Raw genomic sequence first — 15,379 nt, 5'->3', positions numbered from 1 at the left:
AAAAATTCCACCACGATTTCAACAGCTTCCACCCCATCATCAGCCTCAGCCTGGACCAATCTACACGTGAGGTCCACTTTCTAGACACCACGGTGCAAATAAGTGATGGTCATGCTCCAAAACATCTGTTAGTCTATAAGGTGCCACAGGATTCTCTGCTGCTTCAACCAAAGTTGGTTGAGAACTGTTTTCATGGATATAACCACACTGCCTGGTTACCCGAGCACGTACAGGATAAAACTGGTGTCCTTTTGCCTTTCTCTTATACCCCCAAGTCTGTTGTTTTTGTCCCCAGAGTCAGGTTGACACCCTGTTTTCTTTCCTGGAATGCTAGCCTCAAGATGTCACCTAATACTTCTGTTTGTTTCATGTTTTCCCCGTTGACCTGTTTTTCCTGTTAACTTTCACATATAAATGTGGCCTCCTTTGGTTTGACTTTGCAATGCCTGATTTATATATGAACTGAGGTTGGTGATTCCACTTCCTTTGTCTGGCAAAACCAACTTGCCAACCATGCCTGGGGCACAGATTCTAAAACATATTTGCAGCACATACATACAGTTTCTTAAATATTACCCACACATAAGTCATGCAGTGATTGAGGACCAATATGGTGTAAGCTTCCTTAGATACCTCATTTGACCCTTTTGGAGTAAATACTATGAAACTACTGTGCCCTTTCTCCACTGGTGATGTCTGGGCCTGGCTAAATGGGTTCTTGTCCTCCTCTTACAGGTAGAACCCAGGGAAGCCTCATCTACCAAGGAGTGAGGTTTCCTGGTGCTGAAGAATCTGTATCAACTGTAGACTTGGATTCTCAGTCACCTGGCGTACTTGGCCAACAGAGGACTTGGCTTTCCTTTATAGGGAAATCACTACTAGCTAGAGATATTGATTCTTCTTCAAGTGCTGTCCCTGTGGGTGATCCACTTCTCTTCAGTTGATGATGTGTCCCGGCACCATTGATTGGAGATTTTTGATAAGTGTCTGGTTGGGCTGTGCATGCGTAGCAGCTGTCTTGTGGTCATTGGAGTCTCAGTCAGCACGCTCATGGCCCGAATCCCTCAGTTCCTTCTCAGCCGTCCTTAGCTGAAGACAGAGCTCTGAACAGTGCGACATCTCCTCTTCCTATAGTTAAATAGATAGAAATACTTGTTAGATATCTTATCCTCCAGTTTAGTATAGTTAATTAGATAATTGTTAGTAGTTTTAAAAAAAATAGTTTTGTCTCCTGCAGATACATGAACTTTCAATATTCATGCCAGGATCTCATGGTTTTAAGAGATGCGGCTCCTGCCGTGAGGTGATGCCAAGGTCTGACAGACATTCTCTGTGCATGAGTTGCCTTCGTGAAGCACACATATCATGTAAGTGCACTCACTGCAACAATTTGAAGGCAAGAACCCGTCATGACTGGGATTTCCTCCTTAAGATGATCCTTATGGAGAAGTCACTCCAGCCAGGATCTGACAAGGATCTGAACCGGAAAGAGCATGGCTCCATCCGCTCTTGAGAAGAGGAAGAGAGCCTCGAATTCTCCACAGAGGGAGTTGCATAAAAAGAAGTGGTCTCCTGCAAATCTCTACCATCGGTGCTGACAGCCCTGCGAGTCAATACATACAATTCTCCTGGCATCTCTGGCATCAGCTGTGCCACGGAGCCGAAAGCCAAGGAGTTGAGACATAGATCCAGCCGTGTCTCCTCCATGGCACCTACCACAACAGCACCGGCAACTGAGACAGCACTGATCACGCAGCCACCTTTGGCACTGATGAGGTCGATGCACAAGTCAAACGGACATCTGTCTATCATAATACTATACTTGACGCCGCTATCACCAACACCACAGCAATTCCTAACCCAGAAAGACCTTACTGTGGCATCAGTTCCACAGTCTCCTCTTCTTGGTTAACTGTTCCAATGGTTAATTAGACTTGTCATTACAAATGTGTGCCTTATTTGTCTCACTTCAACTTCCAGCCATTGGATCGTGTTATTGTGACAATGTGAACTGCTGAATAGCTGTCTCTCCATTTCTCCTTTCTGGGATGCCTTTTACACTGCTTTTCTGATTAACAGCCACTCCTGGCCAGTCAACATACAGCCTCCAACATGCAACTTGCTCCCTGCTACACAGTATTGAGTGCTACTAGCTAGCCACTTATAAATTACACTACAGAAAAACAGCAGCAGATTCTCTAGACCCAGACTTCCCCCTAAGAAATGTGAATCTTGTACTGCCTAGCACACTACTGGACAAAACAAGCTTATATAAAGTCTGTCATTTCATTAGTGGAAAATGATATGCACCATCTTTGTTATCCAAAATGGAATCTCCCAGACATTTTAATCCAAACACACTGATTAAGTAAAACAATAAAACAAATTTATTAACAACAGAAAGGTAAATTTTAAGTGACTACAAGTAATGAGGCATAAAGTCAGAATTGGTTACCAAGGAAATAAAAAGATAAAACCCCAGCTAAATGCCTAACTCAGTGGTTTTCAAACTGGGGTACACGTACCCCTAGGGGTATGCAAGCTCTCATCAGGGGGTATGCGAGAAAAATCCTGTAATGGCGGACAACGCATCATGTTAACCCCCACAGACCTTTTTTCTTTTTCGTGTTTTCATAGGTATATTAAGACCCTATCTCAGATGGGGGTATGCGGTAGATTACATTATTTGGAAAGGGGTACAGAGCCTAAAAAGTGTGAGGAGAGTGAGGTCAAGTGTTTTTCCTCTCCTCTTTGTAACTCAGTTTATTGTGCTAGAAACACCTCTGATGAGTCATGGTGACAAACAGTCTCTTGTGAACATGAGGTTTGAACCGTCTTTGTGATAAAATGTAAATTTCTTGTTCTTCGAGTGATTGGTCATATCGATTCCAATTAGGTGTGCACGCGCCTCATGCACAGTCGTTGGAAAGTTTTTTCCCCTAGCAGCACTTGTCGGGTTAGCTGTGGAGCCCCCTGGAGTGGTGCCTTCATGACGCTCAATATATGACCCTGCTGACCTGCTACCTCATCAGTTCCTTCTTACCGCCAGTGACAGTCATTGGAGCTGTGGCATCTTGCTCAGCAAGTTCTCTGTTTATTCTCTGTAAGTATTTGTTTTTAGTTGTTAGTTAGTATTAGTAGTTAGCAGTTGGGTGGGGGGGGGTGTTACCTTCTGTCCCGATCACGTTTTCTTGGGAGGGCTTACATGCCCAAGTCCCAGGGGTTCAAGCCCTGCAAGTCCTGCAGCAAGCCCATGGCAACGGGCGACCCCCACAGCACTTGTCTGAAGTGTCTGGGAGAGGCTCACCAAGCCGATCAGTGCAGGATTTGTAAGGGGTTTCTCCCCAGAACCAAAAAGGAGCAAAACTTTCACTTCAAGCAGTTCCTTATGGAGGTGGCACTTAGACCTCAGCCTCCACCAGTGCGGCAAGACCCGGCACCAAGTTCATCGGTGCATAGCACCCGGCCGACAGTGGTGGAAGCAGCACCGCGGAAGGACTCTAGCAGAGACCTGTGGCACCGCTGCTCCCTGTGCCGAAACTGGCAGGATCGACCCGGCACCACTTCCACTCCCCAGTGCAGAAGCAGCATTGGAAGCAAGGGAGGAGGCAGCTCTCCATCCCAGAGGTCCACCCCTCTGGAGCCAGCCAATGGGTTGCGTCCTCATGAGGAGCACCCAGCGCCAAAGTCTGCGGAGACAGCACAGTTGACTTCGGCCCCACAAGGGAGACTGTCGAGTCCAGTTCTGTTGGACTTCCCAGACCAGGTCATCGAGGAGGTGGAACTGCCATCTGCCCTGGACAACTTTGAGGCCATGTGGGACCTCATCACCATGATAATGCCGAGGTCACCCACCCTTCGAGTTAAGCCTCCAGTACTGCATCGAGTGGCACTGTCTTGAGGCAAATTGGTGATGGTCCGGCCCTCAGCACTGTTGATAAAATCCTGGCACCACTCAGAATCCCAGCGCTGCTTGCAAGAGCAGCACCACCGGTAAGACTTGCGGCACTGCTCCAGGTTGTGTCAGTGCTCCTGGTGGTGATGCCGATCCGTGCATCGATTCCATTGCGCAGCAGGTCCTGCTTCCAGCACCGGTCCTCGCACTGCTCAGCGACCCCGTGCAGCCCCAGATCACGGCACCACTATCTAGCCTTGTGGCACTGCTCTCCAGTGTCATGACGCCACTCCCCAGAGTGGCAATGCTAGCAGTATCAGCTCTGCTTGGCACTGCCCTGGCCTTTGTGGTCCTGATCCCGGTCTTTGGACTTGGAGACAGGATCTAGATACTCAGACCGGGGCCAGCGCTGGTCAGGTTGTGGACACTCTGAGGTGGGGGCCAGGCCGTGGCCTGTGCAATGGCAGGGACCAGCGCAGTGGCCATTTTGGACCCTTTGGGCATACCAACAGGCACAGGGTGCCTGGTCTAAAGGATCCTGATCAGCCACCTCTGAACCGCGGGTGCTGGAGGCCGCCAGTTGCCCCACCCCTAGGGGTGCCAAGGAAGTTCTGTGCTCCCCCCCACCCATGGAACCAACTCCAACTCTGGTTCCTTAGCAGGACCCTGATCTACGTGGTCCAGCCAAGAAGACAGGACAGGAGGTTTCTGACGAGCAGGAGGGACAGAAGGACCCTGTTCCCTCATTAGCCTCCATGTCCTCCTTCCCAGATGAGGCTGTTGCGGGCACCTCTGTCTCTGGACTGCCTCCCTCAGACAGCCACGCCCACCAGGACATCCTTCACAGGGTGGCGCACAACATGGATCTGCAGGTCGAGGAGGTGGAGGAGTCGGAGGACCCAACGGTCAACATTTTGGCCCCAGCATTGTTGGTATGATGGTTCTTTGTAACTGTGATAGTTCTACACACACTCTCACACATTATGTATGCTAAGTGATCAAACGAGAGGTAATAGATGTGAACTCCTTATGATGCTGGCAGACCAATAAATACTAACTGGAAACAAGTCTGACTCACTTGTGTGTTAGTATTGTTAAAATAGATATTAGATTTATAAGAATATGTTTAGTGTTGTGACAGAGTTCCTCCTCTACCTTGGTGGGTCCTGTGCTTATTGGCAGATTTGCTCACCTCAGTGATCTTCCTCACAGTCTGGATCAGCTCCTCCTGTGTCTGATCAGGAGTTGGGAAGTGTGGGGGGGAACCCGGGCCCGCCCTCTACTCCAGGTTCCAGCCCAGGTCCCTGTAGATTTCAGCTGTCTATAGTGCTTCTTGTAACAGCTGCATGACAGTTACAACTCCCTGGGCTACTTCCCCATGGCCTCCTCCAAACACCTTTTTTCTCCTCACCACAGAACCTTCCTCCTGGTGTCTGATAACACTTCTACTCCGTAGTCATCCAGCAGCACAGCCTCTCACTCTCAGCTCCTTGTGCCTCTTGCTCCCAGCTCCTCACACACACTTCCTCTCCTCTAGCTCCTCCCTCCCTGACTGGAGTGAGCTCCTTTTTAAACCCAGGTGCCCTGATTAGCCTGCCTTGATTGGCTGCAGGTGTTCTAATCAGCCTTTCTGCCTTAATTGGTTCTATCAGGTTCCTGATTACTCCAGTGCAGCCCCTGCTCTAGTCACTCAGGGAACAGAAAACTACTCAGCCAATGACTAGTATATTTGCCCTCTACCAGACTCCTGTACCCCTTTTGCCTGGGTCTGTCACAGTGTTTATACTTCATGAAATGCTTTTAAGTTGCTCCATGCATTAATCTCACTTTTAATATCTGTATCCCATGTTATAAGGTATTGTATGAGTGTTTTCTGTGTAACTGAAGAAGTGAGTTTTTTACCCGCAAAAGCTTATGCCCAAATAAATCTGTTAGTCTTTAAGGTGCCATTGGACGCCTCATTGTTTTTGCTCTGAAACAGTAAACCATTTGTCAAGAGAGAAGCATTACCGCATCTGAAATACTAGTTTTGCCACAGGAGGTGTTACCTCCTGCCCAACAAAAGAAGGCCCATAGACACCAGACAAATCGTTGTGGAACACCAAAGGACAAAAGATTCCAAAACACAAAAGGTTCTCCCCACACCCATGAAGAGGAGACATGCATTTGGACTCATCCAACCAGCTTGATCTTTGTGGGAAGTGAATAAAAATCCCTAACAAGGAAAAAACTGTATATTTATGATGCTTGGACTCTCAGGGTCAAGGATTACTAAGCATAAGCAAAAGATCCCCAGTGCTTGTCCTGGGTTAGCTCTGAAGGACATAAGCAAGCTCTATATTATAGACGCTTCTATTACCCTTTGAAACTTAAGACTAACTCATTTGTGTTTGTATGTTTACATGCTTTAATATTATACAAATAACGTACTACTTTTTCTTAGGTAATGAATCTTTTTTAATAGAATTGGCTACAAGTGTCTGGTGAGATCTAAGGTGCAATTAACCTGGGATAAGTGATTGGTTCTTTGGGACTTGGAATAACTTGAATATTAGGGTGATATTATCACAAAGGCAAGCTTACCTGAATGGTAAGATAGACCAGAGTACCCAAGAGGACTGTCTGGGATTCCATGTTAAGGCTGTTACAGTGCTTGAGGAGTTCACACTTTATACTTACTTGGTGAAATCTGTATATAGAACTCACAACCAATTTTGGGTTTGTACCCCGCTTCGTCACAGTCTGCCTGAGGTTGGCATTCACGCTCTTGAACCACTCCAAACAGCTTGACACTCCTTATACACCAGAAGGTCTGTTTCAGTATATTTAAGGATTTTTCTTAGCCTCACTGAGAAGTTAATTTCTTTAAGTCATTAATGTACCTCCACCTCTCATGTTGTATGAAAAAAGAGGTTCATTGTGCATTATCAGTAATAGCCTAATAGGGACTTCTACACTTTTGGGGGGAAATTCGGGGTCTCCAGGCACACCTTCTCTCCTTAGAAGAATTTGACTGTTCCTGCTGTGATGACTGAGAATGAGTTCTCTTGGGACTCCCTCACAGCAGCAGCAGGCAGCCTGGCTGTTGAAGAGAAGTTCTTCAGCTGCAGGGTAAGATGATTAGGCATAGGGCATCCTATAGCAACTGAAAGGAGCAGGATCAAGCACTCCTAAAGTCGTGCATTAATGGTGATTGGTACAGGTAATCGTGACTACCCTCTAGCTCCCTGAGACTGATTGAAAGGCCATTTTCAAAGAACAGTTATCAATGGTTTATTGTCAACCTGACAGGATGTATCTAGTGGGATCCTGCTGGGTTCTGTCCCGGGTCAGGTACTATTCAATATTTTCGTTAATGAGTTAGATAATGGACTGGAGAGTATGCTTGTGAAATTTGTGGATGACACCAAACTGAGGCGGGATTGATGCACTTTGAAGGATAGGATTAGAACTCAAATCAATCTTGACAAATTGGAGAATTGGTCTGAAATCAACAAGATGAAATTCCATAAAGTCCAAAGTACTGTACTTAGGAAGGAAAACTCAAATGCACAACTACAAAATGTAGAATAATTGACGAGGTAGTAACACTGTTAAAAAGGATTTGGGGGTTATAATGGATCATGAATTGAATAGGAGTCAACAATGTGATGCAGTTGTGAAAAAGACTAATGTTCTTGTTCTTGGGGGCATTAACAGGAGTGTCTTATGTAAGACAGGAGAGGTAACTGTCCCACTCTCCTTGGCACTGGCGACATCTTAGCTGGAATACTGTGTCCAATTCTGTGTGCCACTCTTTAAGAAAGATGTGGACAAATTGAAGCGAGTCCAGAAGTGACCAACAAAAATGATAAAAGATTTAGAATACTGACCTGTGAGGAAAGGCTACAAAAATTGAGGATATTGTCTTGAGAAGAGAAAACCGAGTTAAGGACCTGATAAATCCAGATACGTTAAGAGGTGTTGCAAAAAGGATGGTGATCAATTGTCTTCATATCCAGTGAAGGTAGTTACAAGAAGTAATGGGCTTAATCTGCAGCAAGGGAGGTTTAGGTTAGATATTAAGGAAGAACTTTCTAACTATAAAGGTTGTTAGGTACTGGAAAAGTCTTCCAAGGGAGGTTGTGGAATCCCTGTCATTGGAAGTTTATAAGAACAGGTGGACAAACACCTTGCGGGGATAATGTAGGCATACTTCATCCTGCCTTAGCATAGGGGGCTGGAATAGATGGCCTCTCAATGTCTCTTCAAGCCCTTTATTTCTCTGATTTTGTACTCATCAGGGAGAGATGGCAGACATATATCTTCCTTCCCCAAGTCCAAAAAGATATAGGTGAATCCATGCTTCTCCAAAAAGAGTGCTTCAGTCATGGTGTGGTTGCAGCCCAGGAGAACTGTGGACAGATTTCCTCCTCCTAGAAAACAAGGCTTTGGCCTTTTTTGCTCCACTACTGTAAGCAGGGCTGCCACCATCTTCTTTAATCCCTGTCATAGTGGCCCATTGATGTACCACCAATGTATAGGGAGGCAAGAAGAGACAGGCTGTCTGAACAGTGGTTTTTATCCCACAGATCACGTGCCAGAGCAAGGGATTTGGCTTCCCGAAAAGTAGAGGGTGTGGCTGGCCTTGCACAGGTCTTGTTTCCTCCTCTGAAAGTGGAAGGAGACTATTTAAGAAGTTATCTAGTTAAGTACTTTTTCCTTGTAGGCCTAGTTTCCTTAGCTTTTCTTCCTGACAAATCTCATTGGTACGCATTTTTATCAATATTATATCAATCATTCTTCCTTCTTTCCTTGCCAATTTGTCTGAGATCATGAAAAGCATGGGTCTAGATCCGGAGAGACTGTTCTCTGCTTGAAAATTAATTTCACTCACTTCCTTTCCTAAATCTCTTAATTTAAAATCAGTTTCCTTCCCCATTTTTTCAAATTTTAGTACAATTCTGCCTTTACCTGTTTCTGTTCTCATTTCTTCTCTTTCCCTTGTTTGCCATATAGCTAATGCCTAAATACTCCTTTTGATTCCTCCTTTCCTTGTTTTTGTCTTTTTTTCAGTGTTGTACCATGTGTTTGGAACTTCCTCCCATAGTTCACTAAACAATCTTCCCTCTTGTCATTTGAATCCCTCTTTTAAAGCACTTCTTTGCAAACCCTTTCAGCTGTAACTTGCAAAGTATTGACTACATACTCACCCCCCTTTGAATTTACCTATGTATTATGTATTTATTGATAATTTATGTATGCAGTATGTACTATCTTGTTTGTGATGTACTGTCTAATTAAGACTGAAAATTCCTTGGGGAGGGAGAGTGAATGTATCTGTCCTTTACAATATGTAACACACTGTTGGTACTCAGTAAATTAATACTAAAGAAACCATAGGATGGAGGTAGTTGCAAAGAATTAAGTTCTCTTTTGAAAGTGACTCATGTTTTTGTTTCTTTTACAGAAAAAGATAATGCTAAATATGTTTTTAGATACATTGATGGTTGATCCACCCCCTCAGTGCCTTGTGTGGCTACCTCTCATGCACAGACTTGCACACGTAGAAAATGGTAAGTTAAATATTTATGTCTGACATTTCTCTTCGGAAAGGTATATATATGATGATTTTTTCCAGAAATTGGATCTTAGTATTTGCTTTTTCTGATTGTTCCCACTGTATGGTGTTAGTCCCAGAGCGTTCAGGGACTAATTCTCAGAAGAGCTAAACACCCCCAGATCCCACTGACTTCAGTGTGAATTGTAGTCGTTCATCATTTCTGAAAACAAGAACCTATAATTACACAGAAAATTAAGCAATAATCTAGAACAATCCTATTATTTTAAACTTTTCTTTTTAATTTGAATATTAACATCATTAACAACACAGGATTTAAAATAAAAAATATAACCTTCAGAAAAAACAATCTGCAAATGAACAAGCTCTTCGACAACTTTTAAAGGATTTTCACTTGCATCGCACTTTAACAAGTATTATCAGTTGATGATGTGGAAGATTTTTGGGTGCCAGTTCAGGTTTCCTTGCTGAGTGTCTCATGAGTCCATCAATCACTTTCTACCTCCCACTATGAACAACATGAGAGCTGAGCTCTCTCCATCCATGTTCAGTGCTTTCCTTAGCTACAAGTTCCCAGTTACACCTACACAAGAAGGTATTTTTCTGAGAAGTGATTAGGGTTTGAAAAACTCGAGAAGGCTAAAAGGACAACAGATGTACAGATGAGGCATTGTGTGCAACCTGGTCTTTGACTGGCATTCTGTGAGGCATAACATCCTCCAGTCTCAGAAATCACAATTTCCACTTCTGAGGCAGTCATCGTCTCTGGACCTAGTGGTTCACCAAGGACTTAACCCAACCCCCCCTTTTTTTTGGCCAGAACCTTGGGTAATCAATTTCTCCCTCATCTTTTTCTTGTCACTTCCTAGGTATGATCAAATCTTCCCAATTTTTCCTCAACATACCACCTTTTCTGTCTCAGCAGCTAGACTGCTTGTCCCCGTCCCAATAGCCTTTTGCCTTGATTACTAAATTGTCTTCCACTTAAGTCTTCCTGAAACCCATATCTGTCATACTCCAGTCTGTCCAAAATCCTGCAGCTAAAATTATCTTCCATGCCTGTCAAATGGACCACATCCTTCCCTTCTCTGAATGTTTCCAGTGGCTATGCCTTGTTCACTATATCAAATTCAAACTTCTTGTGTGTCATTCCCTGCAGATTCTGCCCTTGCCTGTGTCTCAATCTTCTCTTATTTCTCATTGCCCCATCCACTCTGCTTTACCCGGAGTGCCAGCCTCGATGCCCTATTTGTTTGCTTCTCCCTCTCCCAACTTTGTGCCTTTCTCTATGCTTTTCTCTATTAATCAAACCACGGACTTCTCCACAATATGTGTGTGTATGTAATAAATACATGCGCACACACATTTAATGAAATAAGTAACCATGAGATATGTCATTCACCTGTTGTATCAGCACCTCAAGGTGCATGTAGCACCTAGATGCCCCAACCAGCTCAGGGCCCAATTGTTCTAGACACTATACAGAAGCAGTCCTTGCCCCAAAAAACTGATAATCTTTTTCTAAAACAAGATGTCACAGGTGGATGAAATAAATGGGGGAGTAGTGAGTGACAACAGGGCAACAGTATTACAAGGGTATTTTACACAGATTATAGATCTGTGCACACTCAGTTCATTCAACTCATTCTGATTTAACCCAATAAACTTACCAAAGTCCAGTGGTGACAGGACAGGCAGAGGATGCTGCTGGCAGCCCTTATTTACAACTCTTCACACAGGTGGGGTTAGGGCGATGGTCATTCTCCATAGATCAGGGTAGATAAGGAGTTCTTATACACCCTTAGGTGATAGAGCTGGCCTTTTTTAGGCACAGTGCTCCTCTCCCCAATCTAGGGACAGGGAACTGAAAATGAATCCTAAACACAGCCTGCCCTTTCTGTACCTGTCAGGCTACTGCTCCTGGCTGGTCATTCAACTCAGTGGTCAAAATAAAACACAGATTCAGACTGACAATTTGGTTCATGGAATGTCAGCACTCTTGACAATGAGCTAAGATTGGAACGTAGGTCGGCCCATGTTGACAAAACACTGAAGAGGTATAACATAGACATCACTGCCATCTAAGACAGTCAGAGGTAGGGTTCACCATATGGTCCAACATTGCTCGCAAGCTTGACTCGCTCCCCAAGAGAGTCAATGACTGATGTATAGTGCTCCACATAGAAACCGGTATGCCACCATTATCAGTGACTGCACTGACAATGACTCGTACACCGAGATCAAGGAGGTGTTTTATGAAGATCTTAGCAGGATCTTCAGAGGGGTACCACACCAGGACAAATTTATTGTCCTTGGAGATTTTAGTGCTCCTGTGGGAACTGACTCAGGTACATGGAAGAAGGGGCTAGGTCATCACAGCTTTGGAAGGTCAAACTCCAATGGCCAACTGCTTCTCTCCAAGTGTACCAAGTTCAATCTCACTATTACCAACACTGTCTTCCCACAGGCCAATAAATATAAGATAACATGGATGCATCTTAGGTCAAAACAGTGGCATATGCTGGACTATGTAATTGTACAGTCTTAAGACATTAAAGATGTGTACACCACCTGCTCTTTGAGAGATGCTGAATGCTGGTCAGACTACTGACTTGTGAGAAGCATCATGTTGCTACACTTCTCACCAAAGCATCCCAGAAGATGCCTCAAACCAGTGAAAAAGATCAGTGCGGCTGCCATGAAAGACCCTAGCAAACAATCCAAGTTGAAACAGATACTGGAGACTGCATTAGCTGAGGTCCCAGAGAACTCCACAGATATTGAGGCAATCTGGCAGAAGCTCACAGATGTCACATATCATGTGGCATCCAAGGTTCTTGGCTTTGTAAGGCGGACACACCACAACTGGTGTGATGCAAATGATCCTGAGATAGACTGGCTACTGGAGACAATGCACATCACACTCAAGTCCTACATCTTGGACAAGAAATCAGTACTGAAGGAGACCAGGTGCCATCAGGCCAGACATGCACTTCAAACCCGATTAAGGCTAATGAATCACTGATGGAAGCAAAAGGCTGCAGCTCTGCAGGAAGGGGTTGACAAACATGATGTGAAGGCCTTCTGCGAAGGTCTCCATGCTGTGTATTACCCAAAATCCAGTGGGAACAGCCCTTGTCGTCACAGAAGATGGTAACTGGATGTTCACAGACAAAAGCAATTTTCTCTATCACTGAGCAGAGCGCTTTACTAGTCTCCTGAACTGTCAATCCACTATGTCTGATGAAGCCATTGACTCACTCCCACAATGTGTTGTCCTGGAGGAGCTGTCTGTGGACCCTTCTTTAGGCAAAGTTACCAAGGCTATCATGCAGCTATCCATGGGCAAGTCTCGAGACCCTATCGGCATTCTGGCTGAAGTGTACAAATGTGGAGGTTCCCACCTGGTCAGGAAACACATCAGCCTTTTCAAGACTATATGCCCTAGGAGTTTTCAACAGGTTTGTGTCTCACCCAATGGACACATTGTGTCCGGAGTCACAGCATGGCTTTTGTGCTGGCTGTGGCATCATGGACATGATTTTTGAAGCCTGACAAATACAACAGAAGGTTTATGAACAGAACAAGGACCTGTACATGGTGGTTGTTGACCTGATCAAAGCCTTCAACATGGTGAATCACAAGAGCCTACGGAAACTTCTTCATGAATTTGGTTGCCCAGAGAAGATGATTGTGGTCATCTGCTCATTTCACAATGACATGATGGCCAGGGTGATGGTCCGTGGTGACTCATTAGAAGCCTTCCCTGTCACCAGCAGCACCGAACAAAGATGCTGTGGTCTTTTAAGCCATGTTCTTGTTCGCTTTCCAGGAGTTTAACAGAGGTATACACATCCAATTCAGACTGGTTGGGGGTCTATTCGATCTAAAACTCAGGGCTCGCACCAAGGTAACTGAACAGCTATTAAGAGAGCTCCTGTTTGCTGATGACTGTGCCCTCATTGCACACATGCTTAAGGACATTCAACTTATCATGGATGGTTCTGCCTCTGCCTCAGCATGCTTCAGTTTCATAACCAGCCAGCACCATACCACCAGCATCATTGATCTCATGATCCCATCATCACAATTGACAACACACCCCTCAGCTTGGTCAGGAAATTCTGCTAACTGGGTAGCATACTTACCAGCAATGTGATGTTGTATAATGAGATCATTCAGTGCCTGGCAAAGGCCAGCATGGCATTTAGCAGGCTCACTCACAGGCTCTGGAGGGAGCATGGAGTCTGCCTCAGGACCAAAATATAATCACCTCACTCCAATATGGCTGCAAGACATGGAGCTTTGGATAGTTCATTTAAGAAAACACAAAGATGGGAGAAAATGAAAGGGGCAGAAGGTAGCATAGATGATAAGATGAGGATAAGAACAAGGATAAGAATTTCAATTTGAGGTGTAGATCACAATGGAATTGTGCTGAGCTTTAAAGGCAAGAATAAGAAGTTTAAATTTGACAAATTGGAAGCAGCAGAGCCATCAACCATCTCAAATTCAGGGCATTTTGCTATGCTCTCAAGGCCTTTCTACCATCTTTTTAGTGCTAAGTAGTACAGGTCCTGACAGACAATACCATGGCCCTGTATTGCATAAAACAGGAATGGGTGTGGTCCCTACATTAGTTGAAGCAAGAAAACTCTTTGGCATTGGTGAATCAAACACAGGATCAACCACACAGGGCTACATCATGAGGAGGAGATGAATGTGCAGGCAAATTTCTCTGAGCAGGACAATGCAGGACCAACAAAAAGTAATAAGGCCAATCCAAGGGATTACAGACTAGTCAGCGGAACTTCAGTGCCTGAAATGATAATGGAGTAAATCAAGTATCAGAGGGGTAGCCGTGTTAGTCTGGATCTGTAAAAGCAGCAAAGAATCCTGTGGCACCTTATAGACTAACAGAGGTTTTGAAGCATGAGCTTTCGTGGGTGAATACCCACTTCATCAGAGGCATGCATCTGACGAAGTGGGTATTCACCCACGAAAGCTCATGGTCCAAAACCTCTGTTAGTCTATAAGGTGCCACAGGATTCTCTGCTGCTTTTACGGAGTAAATCAAGTTGCAAACACCTAGAAGATAATAAGATAATAAGTAATAGTCAGCATGGGTTTGTCAAGAACAAATCATGTCAAACCAACCTAATAGCTTTCTTTGAGAGGGTAACAAACCTTGTGGATAGGAGGAAACGGTAGATGTGGTATATCTTGACTTTAGTAAGCCTTTTGACACTGGTCTGGTCTACACTAGGGGCGGGGAGGGGAATCAATTTAAGATATGCAACTTCAGCTACGAGAATAGCATAGCTGAAGTCGACATATCTTAGATCGAATTAAAATTACTTACTTTTTGTCCTCTTTGCTCTGGATCGACGGCCCTGGCTGCCCCATCGACTTTGCTTCCACCTCTCGCACTGCTGAAGTTCAGCAGTCAATGGGAGACGGATTGGGGATCGATTTATCGCGTCTACACTATACGCAATAAATCAGTCCCCTATAGATCAATCACTACCCACCTATCTGGCAGGTAGTGTAGACTTACCCACTGTCTTGCGTGACCTTCTCATAAACCAACTAGGGAAATATAGCCTAGAGGGAATTGCTATAAGGTGAGTGCATAACTTGGAAAACTGTTCCCAGAGAGTAATCATCAGTGGGTCACAGTCAAGCTGGAAGAGCATATCAAGTGGGGTCCCGCAGAAATCAGTCCTGTTCAATATCTTTCATCAGTTATTTAGGTAATGGCATAGAGAGTACACTTTTAACGTTTGCAGATGATACCATGCTGGGAGGGATTGAAAGTGCTTTGAAGGATAGGATTAAAATTAAAAATGATCTGAACAAACAGACAAAATGGTCTGAAATAAATAGGATGAAATTCAGTAAGGACAAATGCTAAGCACTCCACT

At 44.5% G+C, this 15,379-nt stretch overlaps 1 protein-coding gene across 13 annotated transcripts in view; it reads left to right on the top strand.

The window, feature by feature from the left end:
* DTNB (dystrobrevin beta) overlaps nt 1-15,379 on the top strand; it is a 409,923-nt gene that overhangs the window by 104,697 nt on the left and 289,847 nt on the right. For all 13 annotated transcript variants that reach the window (XM_032762373.2, XM_032762370.2, XM_075063546.1 and 10 more), the window contains one exon: nt 9,345-9,450. In XM_032762373.2, coding sequence (XP_032618264.1) covers nt 9,345-9,450 — 106 coding nt within the window. The remainder of the gene's footprint in view (nt 1-9,344; nt 9,451-15,379) is intronic.

This window comes from Chelonoidis abingdonii, chromosome 3 (assembly GCF_003597395.2).
Source record: "Chelonoidis abingdonii isolate Lonesome George chromosome 3, CheloAbing_2.0, whole genome shotgun sequence".
NCBI lineage: Eukaryota > Metazoa > Chordata > Testudines > Testudinidae > Chelonoidis > Chelonoidis abingdonii.
The sequence above is the reverse complement of the archived record's forward strand: the minus strand, read 5'-3'. Positions and strand labels throughout refer to the sequence as shown.